This window comes from Chiloscyllium punctatum, chromosome 11 (genome assembly GCF_047496795.1).
Source record: "Chiloscyllium punctatum isolate Juve2018m chromosome 11, sChiPun1.3, whole genome shotgun sequence".
In the NCBI taxonomy this organism is placed as follows: domain Eukaryota; kingdom Metazoa; phylum Chordata; class Chondrichthyes; order Orectolobiformes; family Hemiscylliidae; genus Chiloscyllium; species Chiloscyllium punctatum.
Window position 1 is genome coordinate 82,791,832 of NC_092749.1, and position 21,482 is coordinate 82,813,313.

General features: G+C 40.2%; 1 protein-coding gene across 5 annotated transcripts in view; it reads left to right on the forward strand.

Moving 5' to 3' along the window:
• The window catches only part of snx14 (sorting nexin 14), a 209,391-nt gene extending 188,642 nt beyond the window's left edge, over positions 1-20,749 (forward strand). For all 5 annotated transcript variants that reach the window (XM_072581136.1, XM_072581137.1, XM_072581138.1 and 2 more), the window contains 3 exons: positions 2,003-2,094; positions 10,360-10,416; positions 20,465-20,749. In XM_072581136.1, the coding sequence (XP_072437237.1) occupies positions 2,003-2,094; positions 10,360-10,416; positions 20,465-20,503 (188 nt within the window). In that variant the 3' untranslated portion in view covers positions 20,504-20,749. The remainder of the gene's footprint in view (positions 1-2,002; positions 2,095-10,359; positions 10,417-20,464) is intronic.
• The last annotated feature ends 733 nt before the right edge of the window (positions 20,750-21,482 follow it).

Sequence of the window (21,482 nt, forward strand, 5' to 3'; positions counted from 1 at the left end):
CTAAAGGGTTTTCCCTGCACTCTGAGGCTGTGTCCCCAGGCCTTAGCCTCTCCTACTGGTGGAAATATCTTCTCCATGTCCACTTTATCCAGGGCTCTGCATATCTTGTAAGTTTCAAAGAATTCCTCCCTGCATCTTTCTAAACTAGGAGTATAGATCCAGAATCCTCAACCATTCATCATACGACATGCCCTTCATCCCCAGGATCATCTTGTAAATATTCTCTGGATCCCCTCCAATGACAGCACAACATTCCTGTTCATAATATTCCAAATGCAGTCTAACCAGAGCCTGATAAACATCAGCGGTACATCTTTGCTCTTGTCTTCTAGTCCTCATGCAATTTTGGCATTAATTTCAATTGCCTTCCTAACTACCAACCAAATTTGCATGTTAACCTTAAGAGGTTCATGAACTCTGATTCCTAAGTCCCTTTATGCTTCAGATTTCCAAAGACTTTCCCTATTTAGAAAATACTCTATGCCTCTCCTCTTTTTACCAAAATATCTAACCTCATTGTATTCGATCTGCCACTTCTTTGCCCACTCTCCATTATCTGTTGCTTCACCTGTCTTTGTGTCTTCTGCAAACTTTATCCAGATTGTTAATGTATAACATGAGTAGTTGTGGCCCCAATGCTGATCCCTGCAGAACTCCACTATCACCAGTTGCCATCCTGTAAAAGACCTCTCTATCTCTATTTTCTATTTTCTGCCTTCTGCTAGTCAGACGATCCTCTATCTGTGCCACTGCATTGCCCCTAGCACCATAAGCTCTTATTTAGCATCCCCCTGCGGCACTGTGTCAAAGGTCTTCTAGAAATCCAAATAAATCACATCCACTGACTCTCCTTTGTTTAAATTGCTAGTCGTCACCACAAAGAATTCTAACAGATTTGTCGGGCATGATGTCCCCTTGACGTAGCCATGCTGACTCCGCCCTATTTTACTGTGCACTTCTGAGTACTTCACAATTTTACTTTTAATAATGAACACTAAAATTTTAGCAACAACTGAGGTCAGGCTAACGGGCCAATAGCTTCCTATCTTCTGCCTGCCTGCCGCCTTAACAGGGGTATTACATTAGCCCACGTTTCAGTGCTATGGGACCACTCCTGACTCCAGTGATTTCTGAAAGATCACCATCAAAGTCTTTACAATTTCCTCAGCTATATCCTTCAGAATTCTGGATGTAGTCCATCCCGTCCGATTATTTATCTGCCTTCAGATTTTTCAGCTTCCGCAGCATCTTCTCCTGAGTGGTGGCCTCTATGGTTGCCTCTGTCCCTGACTCGTTTGAAGTTCTGGTATGTTGCTGGTATCTTCCACTGTGAAAACTGATGCAAAATACCTATTCATTTCCTCCACCATCTCATTTTTCCACATTGGGCCACTGGAAAATGAAGCTGAAGTAGTAGCAATGTCCACTTCTGCCTCTCTCTTATGTTTTTGATTTCTTTAAAAGTAACTTGAATTTTTTTTTATATTCCTTACTCTCATCTTCTCCCCGCTTATTGCATTTTTAGTTACCTTCTGGTTTTAAAAGGCTTCCCATAATCTTCAGCACATTGTATGCTTTTCTTTTGCTTTTATGCTGTTCCTGACCTTCCATTCAGCCATGCTCATCTCAGTACTTTTCTTGAAGTAAATCCAGGAGGCATGGGTTCACTGTTGGTTTATCTTCATTGTAGTAATTTTCTGTTTTTATATTCCATTCAAGGTAAGCTTGAGCAGCACAGCCAGCCTTCTCAATACAGTTCATTAAGAATGCTGAGCATGAACCCGATTCAAATTAGAAAACAAGATTATTTAAACAACCTAATCTCAGTAGTATAACAAATCAAGTGCTGACAACATATATTTGTATTGAACCTGAGATTTCATTATAGTCCCATGAGGACTGTGTAATTTTGTGGTATTAAATGTATCAAATATATCTGAAGATTGCAAGTTTTATTTTGAAAACTGCTTCCAGCAATGATGCCTCTTTCCTTACTGCGTAGATTTTTTTGTGAAATGCGTTGGAGAGGAAGCAAAGTACGAGGGAGTCAGATTGCTATTTGAAGGGCTTCAGCAGCCAGTGCTCAACAAACAGGTATGTGCATGGATTTAGGGTAATGTCACAAGTTGCTTCATACGTAGATTGCCAAACAATATAAGGATTGCAGTAGTGCTGAATGTGTGGAATATTTTTAGTTTATGCATTTTTAAGAACAGAATTATGCGAGATTATTAGTGCAATTTTTGTTATTTTGAAATCTGGAACAGAATTTTCCTCTCGCCAGAGATGATGAGAGAACTGACAAGAAAGGGAAATAATTGGGTGAGTTGGCCCTGGAAAGGTGCTTTCCCCATCCTCACCAACTCAGCAAAATTATGCTGAGTGAGAATATCCATGGATGCTAGCTCAACTTATTATCAATCAATTATTATCAATTCACTTAAGTAGTGAATTAATTGCCACTTAAGGACTTTGATTCAACTCCCCAGTTACCTGCCTCCCAAGCAGCCAACAAAGGTTTTTGGCAGCCAACCTGCCAAAATTATTGGGAGAGGGGAAGGGTCCTCTAATTGCCTGAATATGGGAGCATTTGGAGACATAGTCGAGGACAAGAGACTGGTCTCTGAAAGCTACCCCTTGCCCTTGACTCCCATGATGTCCCTCTCCCCATGACTTCCATCCCATGTGAAAAGTGGAAAAGATATTTATCTTCTTGCCACTGAATCCCCTGTGTCATGGCCTCTGCGAAGGTAAAATACTTGCTCTTGCTTGTTTCACAACTCTTAATCAGATTGGGTGATCTGAAGAGTTCCTTTAGAACATAGAACATAGAACATAGAACATAGAACATTACAGCGCAGTACAGGCCCTTCGGCCCTCGATGTTGCGCCGATCAAAGCACCCCTAACCTACACTAAGCCACTATCCTGCATATACCTATCCAATGCCCGCTTAAATACCCATAAAGAGGGAGAGTCCACTACTGCTACTGGCAGGGCATTCCATGAACTTACAACTCGCTGAGTGAAGAACCTACCCCTAACATCAGTCCTATATCTACCCCCCCTTAATTTAAAGCTATGCCCCCTTGTAATAGCTGACTCCATACGTGGAAAAAGGTTCTCACTGTCAACCCGATCTAACCCCCTAATCATCTTGTACACCTCTATCAAATCACCCCTAAACCTTCTTTTCTCCAATGAAAACAACCCCAAGTGCCTCAGCCTTTCCTCATAGGATCTTCCTACCATACCAGGCAACATCCTGGTAAACTTCCTCTGCACCCGTTCCAGTGCCTCCACATCCTTCCTATAGTATGGCGACCAAAACTGCACACAATATTCCAGATGCGGCCGCACCAGAGTCTTATACAACTGCAGCATGACCTCAGGACTCCGGAACTCAATTCCTCTACCAATAAAAGCCAGTACGCCATATGCCTTCTTCACTGCACTATTTACCTGGGTGGCAACTTTCAGAGATCTGTGTACATGGACACCAAGATCCCTCTGCTCTTCCACACTACCAAGTAGTCTACCATTAGCCCAGTAATCCATCTTTTTATTACTCTTACCAAAGTGAATCACTTCACACTTAGCTACATTGAACTCCATTTGCCACCTTTCTGCCCAGCTCTGCAGCTTCTCTATATCCCGCTGTAACCTGCCATATCCTTCCTCACTGTCTACAACTCCTCCGACTTTCGTATCATCCGTAAACTTGCTCACCCAACCTTCTAACCCTTCCTCCAGGTCATTTATAAAAATGACAAACAGCAATGGTCCCAAAACAGATCCTTGCGGAACACCGCTAGTGACGGCACTCCAAGATGAACCTTTGCCATCAACTACTACCCTCTGTCTTCTTCCAGAGAGCCAATTCCTAATCCAAACCTCCAACTCACCTTCAATGCCATATCTCTGTATTTTCTGCAGTAGCCTACCATGGGGGACCTTATCAAACGCCTTACTAAAATCCATATATACCACATCTACCGCTTTCCCCTCATCTACCTCCTTAGTCACCTTCTCAAAGAATTCAATAAGGTTTGTGAGGCACGACCTGCCCTTCACAAAACCATGCTGACTATCCTTGATCACATCACTCTTATCCAGATGTGCATAAATCCTATCCCTTACAATTCTCTCTAAGACTTTGCCCACAACAGAAGTGAGACTCACTGGCCTATAGTTACTAGGATTATCCCTACTCCCCTTCTTGAACAAGGGAACCACGTTTGCTAGCCTCCAGTCCTCTGGCACTACTCCTGTCGACAAAGAGGACAAAAAAATCAAGGCCAATGGTGAGTAAGGTGGTGTCAGCACGACTTAGCATGTAAGGTTACCTCCTTCTGTTCTGCATGACCAATGATTGCGAAGTGCTGAATGGAATAATGTGCCCTTTAATATGGTGCTTGTATAGCTTAACTGGAAAGCATGTGCCTATAATCATGCCTCAGTATTCACAAGCCATCACAAAATGTATCAATATGTAAAATCCCAATGAGCCCACCAAAACAACCAATTTTCCTGACTGACTGCTACTTGGATCAAAAGGAATTCATACCAGGTTTTGTCAACAACATAAAAACTTAATGTAACACACTCAACTTTAACAAGTGAAGTGAATAGAGAGGATTTCTAATTTGTAGAACTTAATCTACACCCATTCAAGACCCGAAACACACACACATTCAATCATGATTAAGGCAAAGGATAAATGGTTCATTATACATCTGTGGGTGGTAAAATAGTGCATATGGGGTAAACAAAATTGCAAACATTTAAGTCCAAGTTATAAGGTGAAAATTGCTTAGTTATTTTGACATTAGTATTGATGACTTGCTATTTTCTTCAGGGTGATGATTGTTCTTCAGTTTAGGAGCTGATTAGGTGAACTTAGGTCTTGTATGAGTTCTTTGAAGAATTTTTGTTTTATCTGTCTTCTCTGCGCACAGAGGAAATGAGGGATGAATTCTTTCTGTCTGCAGGCTCTGAATGTTTCTTCTTCTCTGCTGCTCTTGGCAGTTATGGTTTTTAAATGTTCAACCAATTAGTAGGCTGTTGTGAGGCAGAATCCCTTCGACTTGGTCTTCAATTCTCCCTTTTATTCATTCTAAAAGTAACAGCTTGACAATATGCAACCAGTGTTGTTTTTATTTAGTAACCGCAGTCCAACTTCCATTTCAATTTATGGTTCCAGAAAAGGAAATATGTGCTCTTTTCCATACCTTCATCTTTAAAGAAATTGAAAAGTGACTTTATATGTCTTTTATTATCAGGTGAACATGACACATGTAATACAGCATTGAAAAAAATTACCCTCATTGTCCCTCATTCATCACTTATTCAGAATGTAGGAGAAGAACCCTGGATATATAGTGATATCAAGAGTTTGATAAAAAAGAAGGAAGCATATGTTAGGTACAGAGCTTTAAAAGCCAGGGAGGCCATAGCGGGGCCACAAAATATCTTTGGCTGATAAGACAAAGAAAAATCCCAAGGCATTTTATATGAAGAGCAAGAGGATTATCAGAGAGAGAGTGGAGCCTACTAGAGACCAAAGGTGCAAATTGTGCATGGAACAAGAGGTCACTGGTGAAGTGTTTCATGAATATTTCTCACCTGTGCACACAAAAGAAAAATAAATTGTTGCTGGAGTTTTCAGTTAGAATGATGAGGTTCTAGATCATGTTGAAATTAATAAGAAAGCGATATTAGATGTTTTAACAGGCATAGATCCCAGGGCCTGAATAGATGTATCTCAGGCTACTATGGGAGGCAAGGAAGGAGATTGATGGGGTCCCGGTGGCCACAGGTGAAGTGCTAGATGACTGAAGAACGGTAGCAGTGATAGGTCAGGTAATTACAGACCAGTTATCCTGTCATCAGTAGTGGTGAAACTATTGGAAAAAATTCTGAAGGAGAGGATTAAACAGTACTTGGAAAGGCAGAAGTTGACCAGAAATAGTCAGCATGGATTTATTGGAGGGAGATCCTGCCTGATTCTAATTGAGTTTTTTTTTAAAAAAGATGACTAAATATATTGATGAGGGCAGTATAGTTGATGTGGTTTATGTGGCCTTTGATGAGGTGCCATGTGGAAGTCTGGTCTAAACGCTAAGAGCCCATGGGATCCAAAGCAAGTTAGAGAACTGGATCCAAAATTGGCTGGCGAATATGGGCCAAAAGTTAGAGGTTTGCTTTTGTGATTGGAAACCTGTGACCATTGGTGTACCACAAAGGTCACTGCTAGGACCCTTGCTGTGAACATTAACAACTTGGATGTGAATATAGAAGGTATATTTAATAAGTTTGCAGATGAACTGGTGGTGTTGATAATGAAGAGTCCGGTAATGAAGTGTTGATAATAATGCAGTCTCCGGCTGCAATCCAATATTGGTCATCTAGTACATTGGGCAGAGCAATGGCAAAAGGAACTTAATCCTGATAAATGTGTGGTGATGCATTTTAAGAGGTACAATAAGGGAAAGCTATAAGCAATGTATGTTTAAAATCAACCATATTGTATTCAGTCTGGAGTCATGTATAGGCCAGACCAGCCCCAAAAGGCAACTGTCGATCAGAATTTTTTTTCTGATGATTGACAATGGTTTAAATGTTAGACCCTTAATTCTAGATTGTTACTGAATTCAGATGCCACCATCTGCCATGCCAGGATTTAAAACCAAGTCCCCAGAGCATTACTTGCATTTCTGGATTGATACTCTAGCAATAATACTACTCGGCTATCACCTCCCCTTGTTCAATGTTATAGATGTGGTCTAGTTTTAGAAATACTTGGTTAATTTTATATTCCACTCCCATTGAAATAAAAGCCAGTTTTCTATTTGCGCTCTCTAATTCCTACTGAACTTAGGTGTTCTTTATTTTTTTTTAGATTAGATTAGATTACTTACAGTGTGGAAACAGGCCCTTCGGCCCAACAAGTCCACACTGCCCCGCCGAAGCGCAACCCACCCATACCCCTTACCTAACACTATGGGCAATTTAGCATGGCCAATTCACCTGACCTGCACATCTTTGGACGGTGGGAGGAAACCGGAGCACCCGGAGGAAACCCACACAGACACGGGGAGAATGTGCAAACTCCACACAGTCAGTCGCCTGAGGCAGGAATTGAACCCAGGTCTCTGGTGCTATGAGGCAGCAGTGCTAACCACTGTGCCACCGTGCCACCCTTTGTTCTATGCATAGGACCCTCAAATCCCTTTGTGTTGGAGCTTTCTACAGCATTTGTCCATTTTAAATTACAATCAGCTCTTCAATTCCTACTTCGTATGCATGCAAGACAGCCTTTTCTTTTAACATAACAGTGCTAAATTCCTTTGAAACTTCCTCAGACAATGAGCCATAAATTTAAGTGCTGTACCTGTCATCTTGCTCTGAATGGGCAATGTCCACTTTTCTTCTAGCCTATTAATTTGTTCTGCTATTTTTTTCAAATGACATAAAGAATATCACCTTATCCTTTTCCTCAAATTTTGGTAGGGCCTGTACAAATCTTTCCATCTAGACTTTAGATTATGACTGGGATTTCCCCCTTTGGAGCCTTGGTCGACATTTGTCTCTTTTTAACTGCATCATTTTAAGCTAGTATTCCCTATCTGCCTTATGAAATGCTCTTTCCTTCTCATCTTTTTCTTGTCTGAAATTCAGATTCAATTCTTATTTTTTCACTTATTTTTTAATTCCTTTTCTATCTCATGCTGTTCTTTCTCCTTTCTTTCTCATCTTGAATTTTCTAACTTCCAATCCATTGGAGCAGTTCCAGAACCCAGAACAGTTTGTAAAATCATATCAATTAATCTACTATCTCTGCAGCTGTCTCGTTTCAAACTTTTTTTTATTTGTTCATATTTATGGGCTGTGGGCATCATTGACTTGACTAGCATTCTTGCTCATCCTTAATTGACTGTTGAGAGTCATCTACTTTGCTCTAGATTTGTTTTCTTATGACCAGGCAAAAATGGCAGATTTCTTTCCCTCAATAAAGTGATTAATAGAAAATTAGATTAGATTACTTACTTACAGTGTGGAAACAAGCCCTTCAGCCCAACAAGTCCACACCGACCCGTCGAAGCGCAACCCACCCATTCCCCTACATTTACCCCTTTACCTAACACTACGGGCAATTTAGCATGGCCAATTCACCTGACCTGCACATCTTTGGACTGTGGGAGGAAACTGGAGCACCCGGAGGAAGCCCACGCAGACACGGGGAGAATATGCAAATTCCAGTCAGTCGCCTGAGGTGGAAATTGAACCCGGGTCTCAGGCGCTGAGAGGCAGCAGTGCTAACCACTTGCCACCATGCCGCCCACAAATATCCAAATTCCCCCAATGGCCAGGGCAGGATTTGAACCCAGGGTCCTGGGAACATTACCTAGGTGTCTGGATTAACAGTCCAGTGATAGTACTACTAGGCCATTTCCTCCCCTTAGTTTTCACAATTTGATGGTTACATGGTCACGATTAGGCTAACTTGAATTCAAACTGCAGCATCTGTCATGGTGGGATTCAAACTCCTCTTCACTGGACATTTGCCCGGAGTTTTGTGTTATAAGCTTTTACCACTGAACTGCCACCTCCCCTAATTTACTCCAGCTGAGATCTTGGTCTCTCAGTGACCACTTTAGTCGGGACACAATAAATTATGGGAAATAAGGAAATAACATTGAACAAAGGTTAGAGCTAGAGAAGTGGAGTATTCCTGGAGGATTCAGGGTTAGACATGAGGGCCATTGCCATTAAGGGGTCAAAGTAAGAGGATAAAAATGAAGATATATAAGCCAGTGTTGGTGAGTGACAGTAGCTGTAAGGTTCCTGGGACTACACAGAATAAAATACAGGTAGTTGAGGCTATGCAGCATGGTGTGTGGAGATGACAAAGACAAAGCTGTTAAAGTAAAGCAGAAAAGTATGGTGTGGATTTACTTTTGTCATTGACAGGAGACGGGGTTGGAAATTCTGCCAAAGTTTCAATAGGTTTCCACTGTTGACTTGGTCTCTTTCAGCCTAAATTGGTGGCGAAGGAGAGTTTTTAAATTAGCGACAAGAGTTTGACATTTGTGACTGGATAACTTTGACTCTAGAAAGGTCAGGATTTAACTGGTGAAAATTGATGTTTGTCTGAGGCTGGATGGTGAATAAGAACCCTTGCAATATAAGGTCACAATGGTCTGAGGCTGGGAATGGTAGAGAGAGGAAGTGTTATATGTTAACAGCATATTATGAGGTCAATGTCATGCCTGAAAAGCTTTTATTTTAGGGAAAATAGAAAATCTAATTCTATTTGGCGGGTCAGTGTGGACTTGTTGTGCCAAAGGGCCTGTTTCCACAGTGTAAGTAAGTAATCTAATCTAATCTAAAACATGGTAACAGACAGATTTCAAGTGTATAATTTTGGAGGAGGAAAATTGGCATTTTCTTCCATGGTGAAAAGAATTTCACTAAACTGGGCAGAGGTTTTAGATCAAGAAATTTGTCTTCATTATGATTAGTGTAATCTGTGTGAACTACAGATTTGAAGGCCTCAGTGACTGATTGATCTTAAGCAATTGTGTATGAAGATTTCTTAAACAAGTATTCAAGATAATGCTGCAAGTTCAGCTTCACTTTTTTTTTTGGGAGAGCACCCTAAAGATGAGACTAAAAAGCCTAAAACAATTGCTAGAGGTGATTTCATTTTGCTGCTGGTGCGGCCACACTTGGAATATTGTGTACAGTTCTGGTCCCCATATTTTGGGAAGGATGTGGAAGCATTGGACAAGGTGCAGAGGAGATTTACCAGGATGTTGCCTGGTGTGGAGGAAAGATCTTATGAGGAAAGGCTGAGAGACTTGAACCTGTTCTCATTGGCAAGAAGAAGGCTAAGAGGGGATTTGATAGAGACATACAAGATAATCAGAGGATTAAGTAAGGTAGACAGTGAAAGTTTTTCTCCTAGGGTGATGACGTCAGCGTGTGCGAGGGGGCATAACTTCAAATTGAGGGGTGATAGATTTAAGACAGATGTCAGAGGCAGGTTCCTTACGCAGAGAGTGGTAAGGGCGTGGAATGTACTACCTGCTAATGTTGTTAATTCAGCCACATTAGGGACATTTAAACAATCCTTAGATAAGCACATGGATGATTTTGGGATAGTGTAGGGGTACAAGCTGAGAATAGTTCTCAGGTCGGCGCAACATCGAGGGCCGAAGGGCCTATTCTGCGTCGTATTGTTCTGTGTTCTATGTTTTAACTGTTTCAAATGAAGGTCACAAATATTTTTTTCAAAAGCTTTCTGAAATAGTAAGTAAGGTGGTTTGAGTACTTACTTATTTTACTTGTGTTTCAGCTGACATATGTACTGCTGGACTTAGTACTACAGGAGCTGTTTCCTGAGCTCAGTAAGGTAAGTGCAGAGCTGGGCACACCTAATTTGTTTGAGCAATATAGGCCTCTCAGAATTTTGAGAGTTTTGAGTACACTATTCCCAGATCTGTACTACTTGAACTTTGAGAGTATTTAACCATTTTGATGGTTTAGAATGCTTGTAAAGGTTTTAATGGAACATTTTTAGGTTGAAAGGTTTGATGGCAAGCAGAAAAGAGTTGTTGTTTCAAATTTAAAACAGGCAGCAATGAAATTTAATCTTGTTAGTGTGTGGAGTGCCTTGACATGGCAAGGCGAGACAGATCTTTTCAAGAAAAACCACTGCAATTTGAAACAGAAGAACATAGAGGCCAGTCAGATTTGTTTTGGACTGGACTGGACTGTTGCAGTGGTCCAAATGGCCTGTTTCTGTTCTAAATTCTGTGGTGTGTCTGAACACTGCTCCCTCTCCACTTACATGTCTCAAGTTCTCTCACTGCTTTCACATATATAGTGCAAATATTTTACATATATCTCTAAAATGGCTCAACTTCGGTTTCATCTTGCATGTCTGAACTCTCCCTGTCTCTGAAGGTTTCTCTCTCCTTCCCCTGTGTCTGACCACAATAAATTGTACAAGATCCACGTTACAAAATAGTGGATCTCTTGTGTCATTGCTCAAGGTAAGACCTTGGCTGCATTGTCTGGCTGAATCTGTCTGTTTTCAGCTTTTGTGTTGGAAAGTGTCACTCTGTCTCCATTCTTATTATTTATTGCACTGGCTTTATATACTCCATTCTCTAGAATGTGTAACTTATGTCATTTACTTCTCTTCTCTGCCACTCCACCATATACTGTCTGCTATTTCTTTGCTTTTTTAACACAAGTTTACAATATTTAATTGTAAGGATCTAGAATCACTAATGTGATTTAGCTGCCAAGTTTATCTGAACCAGAAAAAGCCTGCTGAATACAAACTGATTCAACATGATTCTTCCATAATAAATTTCATGAGTTGCTTGGGCCACAACTGGAATGAACCATGTTAAGACTCGAGGACTCCGTAAAAAGGTGGATAGCCTTAAATTACACAATGCTGTGTCACATGATATGTGCAGGTCAAACATTAGCAAAGACCAAAGACTTGGAATTATTTTAACTTTCATTTGGGGAACTCGTGCAGTGATCAAGACCACCGTACACAACTGCTTTTGTTAAAAAGCAAATTGACATAAATTAGAATTAAGGTTGAGTGATACCAACAGCTTGAAGATTATAATAGGAAGAGAAAAGTGGGCAAGATGAGGAGTTCCTCAATTGAGCTTCAGAGAAACAATATATAAAATTCAGACACTATGAAGAGTTCTTTCTCAACACTGTAGGTTGCAGAAGGTATCAGATCGTTAACTGTAGGGAATTATAAACAATGTTTGAGTTAGATTATTTAGAGAGGTAGTTTTTTAAAAAAGGCAAGTTTTGGAAATGAGGTGAACTTCCAACTTTGCTATAACTTTGTTTAATTAACTTGTTGGATAATTCAATTTTACAGCATGGGAGATGTTAATCATTAGGCATGGTTGGACTACCAACTCAAATAAATGAAATTGTTGAAGCAACTTGAGTTATTTATGTGAAAATAATTAGGTGATGGACACCCAAAATACTTTGACGACCTGTTATGTTTACCCCTGTTGATCTTTTTTGAGGAAATGGCAGGTTAAGGTGATGTCAAGTCAGCATTGATTTCCAGTCCTGGGTAAACTACTGTGCACAAGTTTAAATAAAGCCTGGTGTGTTATAAGTCATTTGCTGTAAAAAGGTGTGAATTTAGGGAATGGTGGCATTATACAAGCATTTATACTAGGATTTCTTCAAACTTAATTTAGGAAAGCAATATATGTTGGTTAAATTCACAGGTACTTGGAGTGTAGGAAATCCACCTACGAAGCTATCGAGGAAGAGTCTACATGTGCATTGAATTCTATTTGTGATAGTTAAGCTGTTAAACATTGAAAGAAAAAAAATACTTGAAGACCTATGTTTACTAGATTGGGAAGTGAACATTGTTTATGCTTTACAGAACAATACTCAGCAAAATAAAATATACAGAGTTATCTTGTCACATCAGTAGAAAATAAGCCAGAGGCCAATACTGAAGTTGGATAATGGCCACCATCAGGTAACATGTTGTGGAACAAGGAACTACCCAGATCTCAGAAATTGTGCAGCTGAATGTAACTAAGATGATGTCATGATTCAGTTATCGGGAAAGGTCAACAATATTGAAGCTTTTCAGCTTTGGAAGTCTCAAATGAGAGTGCCCTTAAGATTATACAAGCTACTAATTTGAGGTAAATCTAGCACCACGTTTAAGCAATGTCTAAAGACACAATAGATAAACAGAAACGTGCAAGAAGTACAGTCGATGTTGTCGATGATTTTTGGGAATAATTCTTGTGCAAGTTGCAAATTCCATGATGATGGTGGAGGCACTATCTCCAGCCATTCAAAAGGAAGTGAGATACTGGTGCGTTAGTAGATTCTCAGTAATGAGGAGCTAAATAGGCTGAACTTCACTTCACTTCACTTCACTTCTCTTTGTGACTAAGTTTGGAGTCACCAAATGTGAGAGGTGATCGCTGTTAGTTCGATCTGCAAGAAAGCCAAAAAATAAAATCTCTTATGAAGTTATATTTGGAATTCTAAATACACCATTAAAAATTATGGATGATATTAGAATGAAATAATTCAGTCACCAAATTAGTTAGTGTGAAGGTTATTTATGAATGTGTGATTTGACCGTAGTTGATGAATGTGGAGTAAAATTGTCAACAGTGGGATACAACGAGTTGGAAGATGAGTGGAGGTGATTGTCACCTGGTCCCTTCTTTCTAAAAGCTATTCCTTTTCTCAAGGATACTGTATCCTTGTTTTTTTCAGAGGGGTCATAAAATGCTCCCGGTTCTGATTAGACTGGTTTGGTACAGAGATTAAAGGGTATTGAGAGGCCTTTTTGTTTATATGTAAACAGATAAGACTTCAGGCAAAAGTGGTCATGTTTTAGAAGTAACTGAGGACTGCAGATGCTGGAGATCATTCCTGAAGAAGGGCTCATGCCCGAAATGTCGATTCTTCTGCTCCTTGGATGCTGCCTGACCTGCTGCACTTTTCCAGCAACACATTTTCAGCATATTTTAGAAGTGACCTGTACAATGAAAGGGGAATGATCAGCTCTCTAGCTGAGCAGTTCAGTGCAGAACTAGTTGGGAGTTCAGTAGACTGTATGAACAAGCTCCTCTTTCTGCCCTTCTAACTTCAACCTGAAAGCATCTGTTCCATTTTTTTAACCTTTGTTTTAAGGGGATTTGCTTATTGGGGAACACCGCATCTCCAAACCAAGAAATGAAACAGTTTGAACCACGATTAAAAGCAGAAGAGAGGGTAAAAGAGAGCAGCAAAAGAGAAAGTGAAAGAGTTTTTATACTTCAAAAACTGACACTTAAAAAGGAAGTTCAGCTTAAAAGGCTGGAGGTAAAGGCTGATGGTAGGCTTAGTGAGGATGAGCAAGTCCCTGGTAGTCAGAAGCCTAGTGAGAAACTATTTAAGCATGTTCAAACATTGCCTAAATTTGATGAAAAGGTGACGAAACAAAAACAGTGGCCAGTGGCAATTGGGTTTTGTTGATCCAAACAAAACTTGCAGGTAGGGCTGATGAGGTATTCGCATCACTGTCAGAGGAGATTTCAGGAGAGTGTGAGGAGGTGAAAAAAGCCATTTCAAGTGCATATGAGCTTGTACCAGAAGCCTATAGACAACGTTTCAGGAATCTAAGGAGAGACCCAGGTCAAACCTACGTTGAGTTTGAAAGGATCAAACAGAGTAATTTTGATAGATGGATAAGAGCTTTAAAAATTGAGCAAACCTATGATGCCCTTAGAGAAGTAATTATTTTGGAGGAATTCAAAAGTTCACTGCCTGAAGTAGTGCAAACTCATGTGGAAATGGCAAGGTTAGCAGCTGAAGTGGCTGATGATTATGAGCTGGTCCATAAAACGCGGTTTGGCTTCCAGAATCAATTTCAGTCCATGAGGGATAGAAATTGGGGCAAAGAGAAATCCTCACACGGAAAGGGAAAGATAGATCTCAGTGAAGATCATAAGAATAACTTATCACAGGGTAAAAAATAAATCATTGAGGGGGACAAAGAAGTTGAAAAGCTCTGGTGTTTTCATTGTAATAAAATGGGTCACATGAAATCAGTGTTGGTGGGCTAGGAGAAAGCCAAATGTAGGAAAACCAGACAAGCCTGGGAGTTTTGTTGGACTATTATCAAAAAGCACGAGGGAAGTTAGACAACTGCCTCAGGGTGTACAAGATGATCAGAGGTTGATAAAGGAGGAAGTGCCAGATCTGCTTAAAAAAAATACACACAATGTTTATACACATAGGCCAGGAGTAGCAGGGAAAGGGTTACAATATTAAAGGACACAGGATCCCCTCAGTCTGTAATGCCGAAGGATGAAGAGATACGTACTCCTGAAGAACTGTTGCCAGAAAAGGTACTGGTAACAGGAATTCATGATGACACATGTGCTCAGTTATGTAAAGTGAGGCTAGAGAGTCCAGAAAAGAGCGGAGAATTAGTGGTAGGAGTACTGGATAAACTCTCAGCTGCAGGAATATAATTTGTCCTTGCAAATGATATCGCTGATTCACCAGTAGGTGTGCTGCCTACTCTAGTTGAAAAGCCAGTGGAGACATAAGCAACTGAAGAAATGAAGAATGCTTATCCAGGAATTTTCCCAGATTATGTATAATAAGGTCACAGAGGCTCAAGTTGAAGCAGGAGAGATCAAGAGGCACAGATAAGGAAGCTGACATAACTTTATCTGAGACTTTCTTTTATCAGATAAGTGGGACACAGCAGGAGAAACTAGGTAAACATGCAAGTTTCTTTAGCTCTGCTCGCTTATTGAGTTACAACAAAAAGATGAGAACTTAAAACAGTTATGTCAAAAGGCATTTACAGAGAAGGAGAGTGAATGCATCCCTGTGTGTTATTACTTAATAAATGATGTCTTAATGAGGAAATGGAGGCCATCACACATTTCAAGCAGATGAGAAATAGGCAGAGATTCATCAAATTGTTTTGCCAGGAGGCTATAGAAAGGAGGTGTTGCAAATGGCGCATGAGCTACCACTTGGAGGTCATTTAGGGGTGAGGAAAACGCTGGCTAAAATACAAAGACATTTTTACTGGCCTGGACTACACAAGGATGTAGTTGAATTTTGCCAGACGTGTCACACATGTCAGCTAATCTGAAAACCACAGGCAGTAATAAAACCTGCACCTTAATACCCATTCCAGCATTTGTGGAACCTTTCACAAGAATCTTGATTGTTTGCATAGGTTCCCTACCTCCCACAAAAAGTGGGAATAATTATTTATTAACAATAATGGATATGTCGACTAGATTTCCAGAGGCAATCCCATTATGCAATGTCACAGTACTTTCTTTTTACTAGGTGTGGACTATCAATAGCAATCCAGTCAGATCAAGGATCAAAGTTCACATCCAAACTATTCAAGGAAGTTATGGATAACTTGGGAATAAAGCAATTCAAATCTACTACGTACCATCCAGAATCGCAGGGAGCGATTGATCAAACACCAAAGACCATGTTGAGGGCTTCTGGTCAGGATTATCCAGATGATTGGGATAAGGGAGTTCCATTGGTATTACTTGTGATCAGAGATGCACCAAATGAGTTATCCAAATTCAGTCCATTTGAATTAATATTTGGGCATGAAGTAAGAGGACCGTTAAAATTGATTAAGGAGAAATTAATAACTCGGAATTCAGAGACCACCCATTTGATCTGTGTGTCAAATTTTAGAGAATGATTAAATAGAGCTGAAGAATTGGCTAGACAGCATTTAAAAGTATCACAGCATACAGTGAAACAGGAAGTGAATAAGAAATCACAAATTTACTATTTTGCAATTGGGGATAAGATATTCGTGTTATTTCTAGTAACAGGTGAGCCTTTAAAAGCATGGTTTAGTGGACCCTATCAAATCAAGAGGAAATTGAGTGAGGTGAACTACTTGATAAGGACCTCAGACAGGAAGAAATCTCTGTGTGTCATGTGAATATGCTCAAAAGGTGTTTTGATGGGAAGGAAAGCAAGAGGAGAAGCTTTAGATTAGATTACTTACAGTTTGGAAACAGGCCCTTCGGCCCAACAAGTCCACACTGACTTGCCGAAGGCACCCACCCAGACCCATTCCCCTACATTTACCCCTGCACCTAACACTACGGGCAATTTAGTATAGCCAATTCACCTAACCTGCACATTGTTTGGACTGTGGGAAGAAACCGGAGCACCCGGAGGAAACCCACGCAGACATTGGGAGAATGTGCAAACTCCACACAGAGAGTCGCCTGAGGCGGGAATTGAAACCGGGTCTCTGGCGCTGTGAGGCAGCAGTGCTAACCACTGTGCCCCCATGCCGCCCACTGCCACTGTGCCGCCCAGGTGTTAATGATTACAGCACAGAAGGAAGAACCGAGTTCAGAGGCTTCTGAATTGGACATTTCTCAAATCAAATTGGATAATGAAGTTGTTGAACATTGGGATAAATTATTGAGTTGCCTTCCACAAGAAAATCAAAATGACCTGAGAGAGTTATGACTATCACATGGGTAGATATGCAGAAACAGACTAGGAAGTGCTAACCTAATTGTGCGTGATGTAGATATAGGAGGTGCTGTTCCGATTAAGAAACATCCTTATAGGCATAAACCTCTAAGGTACAGGTGCAGAAGGAGATAGGGTGCACGCTTCAAGATGGCATAATCGAAGTGAGTTACAATGACTGGAGCTCACCCATCGTCATGGAGCCAAAGCCAGATGGTACCCAATGGTTTTGTGTGGGCTATCGCAAAATCAATGCCATTAAAAAGACTAATGCATATCCAATTCCATGGTCAAAAAGGTAGGACAAGTAACTTATGTTTCTAAGTTGGACTTGCTCAGAGGCTACTGGCAAGTACCTCTGTCAGAGAGAGCAAAGGCGACTTCTGCTTTCATAACGTCAAATGGACTATATCAGTTAAAAAGTCATGCCATTTGGTATGAAAACACTCCAGCCACATTTCAGAGACTGACTAATAAGGTCATTGCCAGATTACCCAACTGTGTGGTGTATATTGATGACCTGATGATTTTTAGTCACTCATGGAAGGGGCATTTACAGCAATTATTGGACTTGTTCGATCGACTTCGGGAGGCAGGCTTGGTGGTAAACCTAGCTAAAAGTGAAATGGCCAAAGCCCAAGTCACCTTCCTGCGCCGTGTTATTGGACATGGATAAATGGCCCCACAGGATGTGAAAACAGAAGTAATTGGGGTATTTCCCACACTCGATGGAAAAAGCAGTACTACGGTTCCTGGGATTGAGTGGATTTTACTGAAGATTTGTATCAAACTTTAGCAATGTGGCTGCTCCACTCACCAAATTGTTAGAAAAAGGGTAAGAAATTTCAGTGGACAGCGGACTGTCAAAAGGCATTTGACCACCTCAAAACTGTGTTAACCACTGCCCCAGTATTAGCTACCCTGGATTACACAAAGCCTTTCAAGGTGGCTATCGATGCCAGTGATGTGGGTGTTAGGTGTTTTTCCAGGTTGTTGAATTTTCATCAACAGAAATATTCAACGATGGAGAAAGAAACTTTAAGCTTGGTGATGGCATTACAACACTTTAGTGTTTATATTACCAGCAGTGTATCTGATACAGTCGAATACACTGATCATAACCCATTGACATTTGTGGAAAAATTTAAGTCAAAAGTGGACTACTTAGATGGAGCTTGTTTTTGCACCTATTCAATTTGACAATTGTGCATGTGGCAGGTCGCAAAAACGTGATTACTGATGCGTTATCAAGACTCAAATGAGATATCAAGGTGTTTGGTGGCAGGTGTGCCATGGCCTGAATTCTCATGTAGTTGTGTATTGTTAACATAGTGTGCATATTTGTTTTAGACTACCAACCAGTTTGTTTTGGAAGGGTTTTAAAAATGACACCATCTTTTGTTATTGATGGTTCATTTTTTTAAGGGTGGAGGTGTCACAAAGTGGTCCCTTTTTTCCAAAAGCTGTTCCTTTTCTCAAGGATACTGTGTCCTTGTTTTTTTCAGAGGGTCATAAAATGCTCCCGGTTCCCATTAGACTGGTTTGGTACAGAGATTAAAGGGTATTGAGAGGTCTTTTTGTTTAAATATAAACAGATAAGACTTCAGGCCAAAGTGGTCATGTTTTAGAAGTGACCTGTATAATGAAAGGGGAATGGTCAGCTCTCTAGCTGAGCAATTCAGTCCAGTACTGGTTGGAAGTTCAGCAGTGGACTGTGAACAGGCTCTCTCTTCTCTTCTCTTCTCACTTCAACCTATAAGCATCTGTTCCTTTTTTATTTACTGTGTTTTAAGGGGGTTTGTTTAGTCTGACTGTTGTGTGTATTCAGAACAGCATAGCTAAGTCTAGTTTGGATAGACTGAGTTCTGTCGAGGTTCTTTATTCTGTTCTTTGTTTTATTGTGTAATTTTGTGAATACATTTTTGTCTTTTTTTTAAATCTGGTAGTCAACCTCGTCAACTTACTCTAGTAACTTTCCCTGTGCACTTACTGAATCAAATTGCAAAGTTTATGGTCTGGGCTGCCTGCTTAAAAATGTTTTGTGGTCTGGCCCAGTCCATTAAATAATCAAATGGAAGAAAAAGCTATCTTTTGAAATATTGATGGTTATTTAATTTTAGTTTGGCTGTTTCTTGTTAATTCCTTGTTTGTTTCATGAGTCTTGGCCACCTTGTGATCAGGTGATGACTGTGGCAATCTTGAGTTAGTACTCTTCGTCTCTTTGCAAAAACCATTTCAATCCATGAAAGTCCCAGGTACTAAGTTGGGTAATGAACTTTGAAAATCAGTACTCTATTTTCTGAAAATAAAGGTGACTACTTTAAAATAAGAAGTTGTCTATTTTTTACTGAGCTGAAGAGAACTTTGAAGATCAGGTCTTTGGAGCTGTCTTCCTCAAAAGGTAATGGAAGCAGAGTGTTGTTAAATATTTTAATGCAGACATAGGTATATCTTTGATGAGTAAAGAAATGAAAAGTTATCGGTGAAGTAGTCCGATCAGTCGTGATCTTATTGAATGGCGGAGCAGGCCTGAGGGTCAAGTGACCTGTTCCTGCTCCTTGGTATATTTGTATGCTTGCATACTCGGGGGTATTTAGGGAATGAAATATTTATGCATGTCAAGAGTTCTGAATCTAGGCACAACGTAACACATGTACACACTAGGGCTTTGTGAAATACATCTTAATACTGTGTTTTAGGTTGCAGCCAAAATACAGAATGACAGGTTTCAATTCCTGCTACTATTTAGTCTTTGAGTTGACAATTTATTGTCCAGCAGTGTGTGTTTTACTTTCAAAGGATTTTATTAAGAGTTAGAGGTACAGTTACAACATTAAGGGAATGGTTGGCTCAATGATTAGCACTGCTGCCTCACAGCGCCAGGGTTCGCTTGCAGCCTTGGGTGACTGTGCAAACTCCACACAGACATTCTCCCTGTGTCTGAGAGAGTTTCCTCCCGGGTGCTCTGGTTTTCTCGCACAGTCCAAAGATGTGCAGGTCAGGTGAATTGGCCATTCTAAATTGCCCATGGTGTTAGGTGCTTTAGTCAGAGGGAAATAGGTCTCGGTGGGTTTCTCTTCGGAGGGTCGGTGTGGACTTGTTGGGCCGAAGGGCCTGTTTCCACACTGTAGGGAATGTAAAACATTTAAAAGACGAGTACATGATAGAAAGGTTTAGAGAGATCGGGGCCAAACACTGGCAAATTGGACTAGATTAGTTTGGGAAACTCTGTCTGCATGGACAGGTTGAACCAAAAAGGGTTTCTGTGCTGTATGACTCTATGGCTGATGTGAGAAATAAAACTGAAAATATCTCTGTTCTAAATACACTTGTAATCTGTGTCCATTTTGAAGAATATTTGTCTGAATGGTTTTAATCTATTACAGGTGCAGAAAGAGATAACGTCTGTTTCCATGTGGAAGTGAAGAACACTGCTACTCATCTACCATTGTGAGATCCTTTTTTTTAGGAGCTGGAGTGCAATAGAACCATGCTGTATCAATGTGGCAGAATTATGTGTATGCAATACTGAATGTTTTTAATGAAACTTGTGTAAGTAAATGTGAATATTAGTTTTATGAAATTCATGTGAATGTGAACATTAATTTAAACCTATGTGTATTACACTACACTACACCAATAAAGGATATTGTATCATTGTGTTGTGGAAATCCAGATGATCCAGTGACTTTATTTATGGTTAGATTCAGCATTATGCTTAATATACTAGAGGACTGAGTTCAGCAAAAGTTGTGTGTTGTTCTGTAATCTGATCCAGACAGAGTTTGGTGTGTCGGCAAAACGCTAGTCTTATTAATGCACACAGAATTTAAGCTGATCTATGACAGCACGGTATTTGAATTTACTAAAGCATACAGCCAAGAATTATGCTGTGCACTTTTCACATGCTTTTCCAATCTGGATAAAAGTGGAAACTAACTTTAAACCCAGAATCTGTCCCTGGCCTACCTCTCTGCTTCCCCAATCACCATAAGCAGTTGTATTTCTCCATGTGGGTTTTTATCATCCGTTCTGATTTAATTACATGACATATCAGAAAATATAGCTGGAATCCTGCAGATTAAAACATTCCTCTAACTGGAATCTATCCCTGTCATTTATGCTATTACTATTGTCACAATCACAAAGCAAAATGATTTCTCAAAGTGGTCCATAGATTGGGAATGATTCCATTTTAAACCTCTGCTGGTTATTTTTGCTTTTGACATGAAGGCGGAATAGTTTGAACCTGGGATCTCTCTCACATCTTGCATAACTCTAACCCTAACACTAAATCAAGCACTAACCAGAATACCAACACAAACTTTAAACATAGTCCCAACCCAAACCATAACCCTGAGCTCAACTCCAATGACAATTGCAACATCCAACCTAACCCTAAAT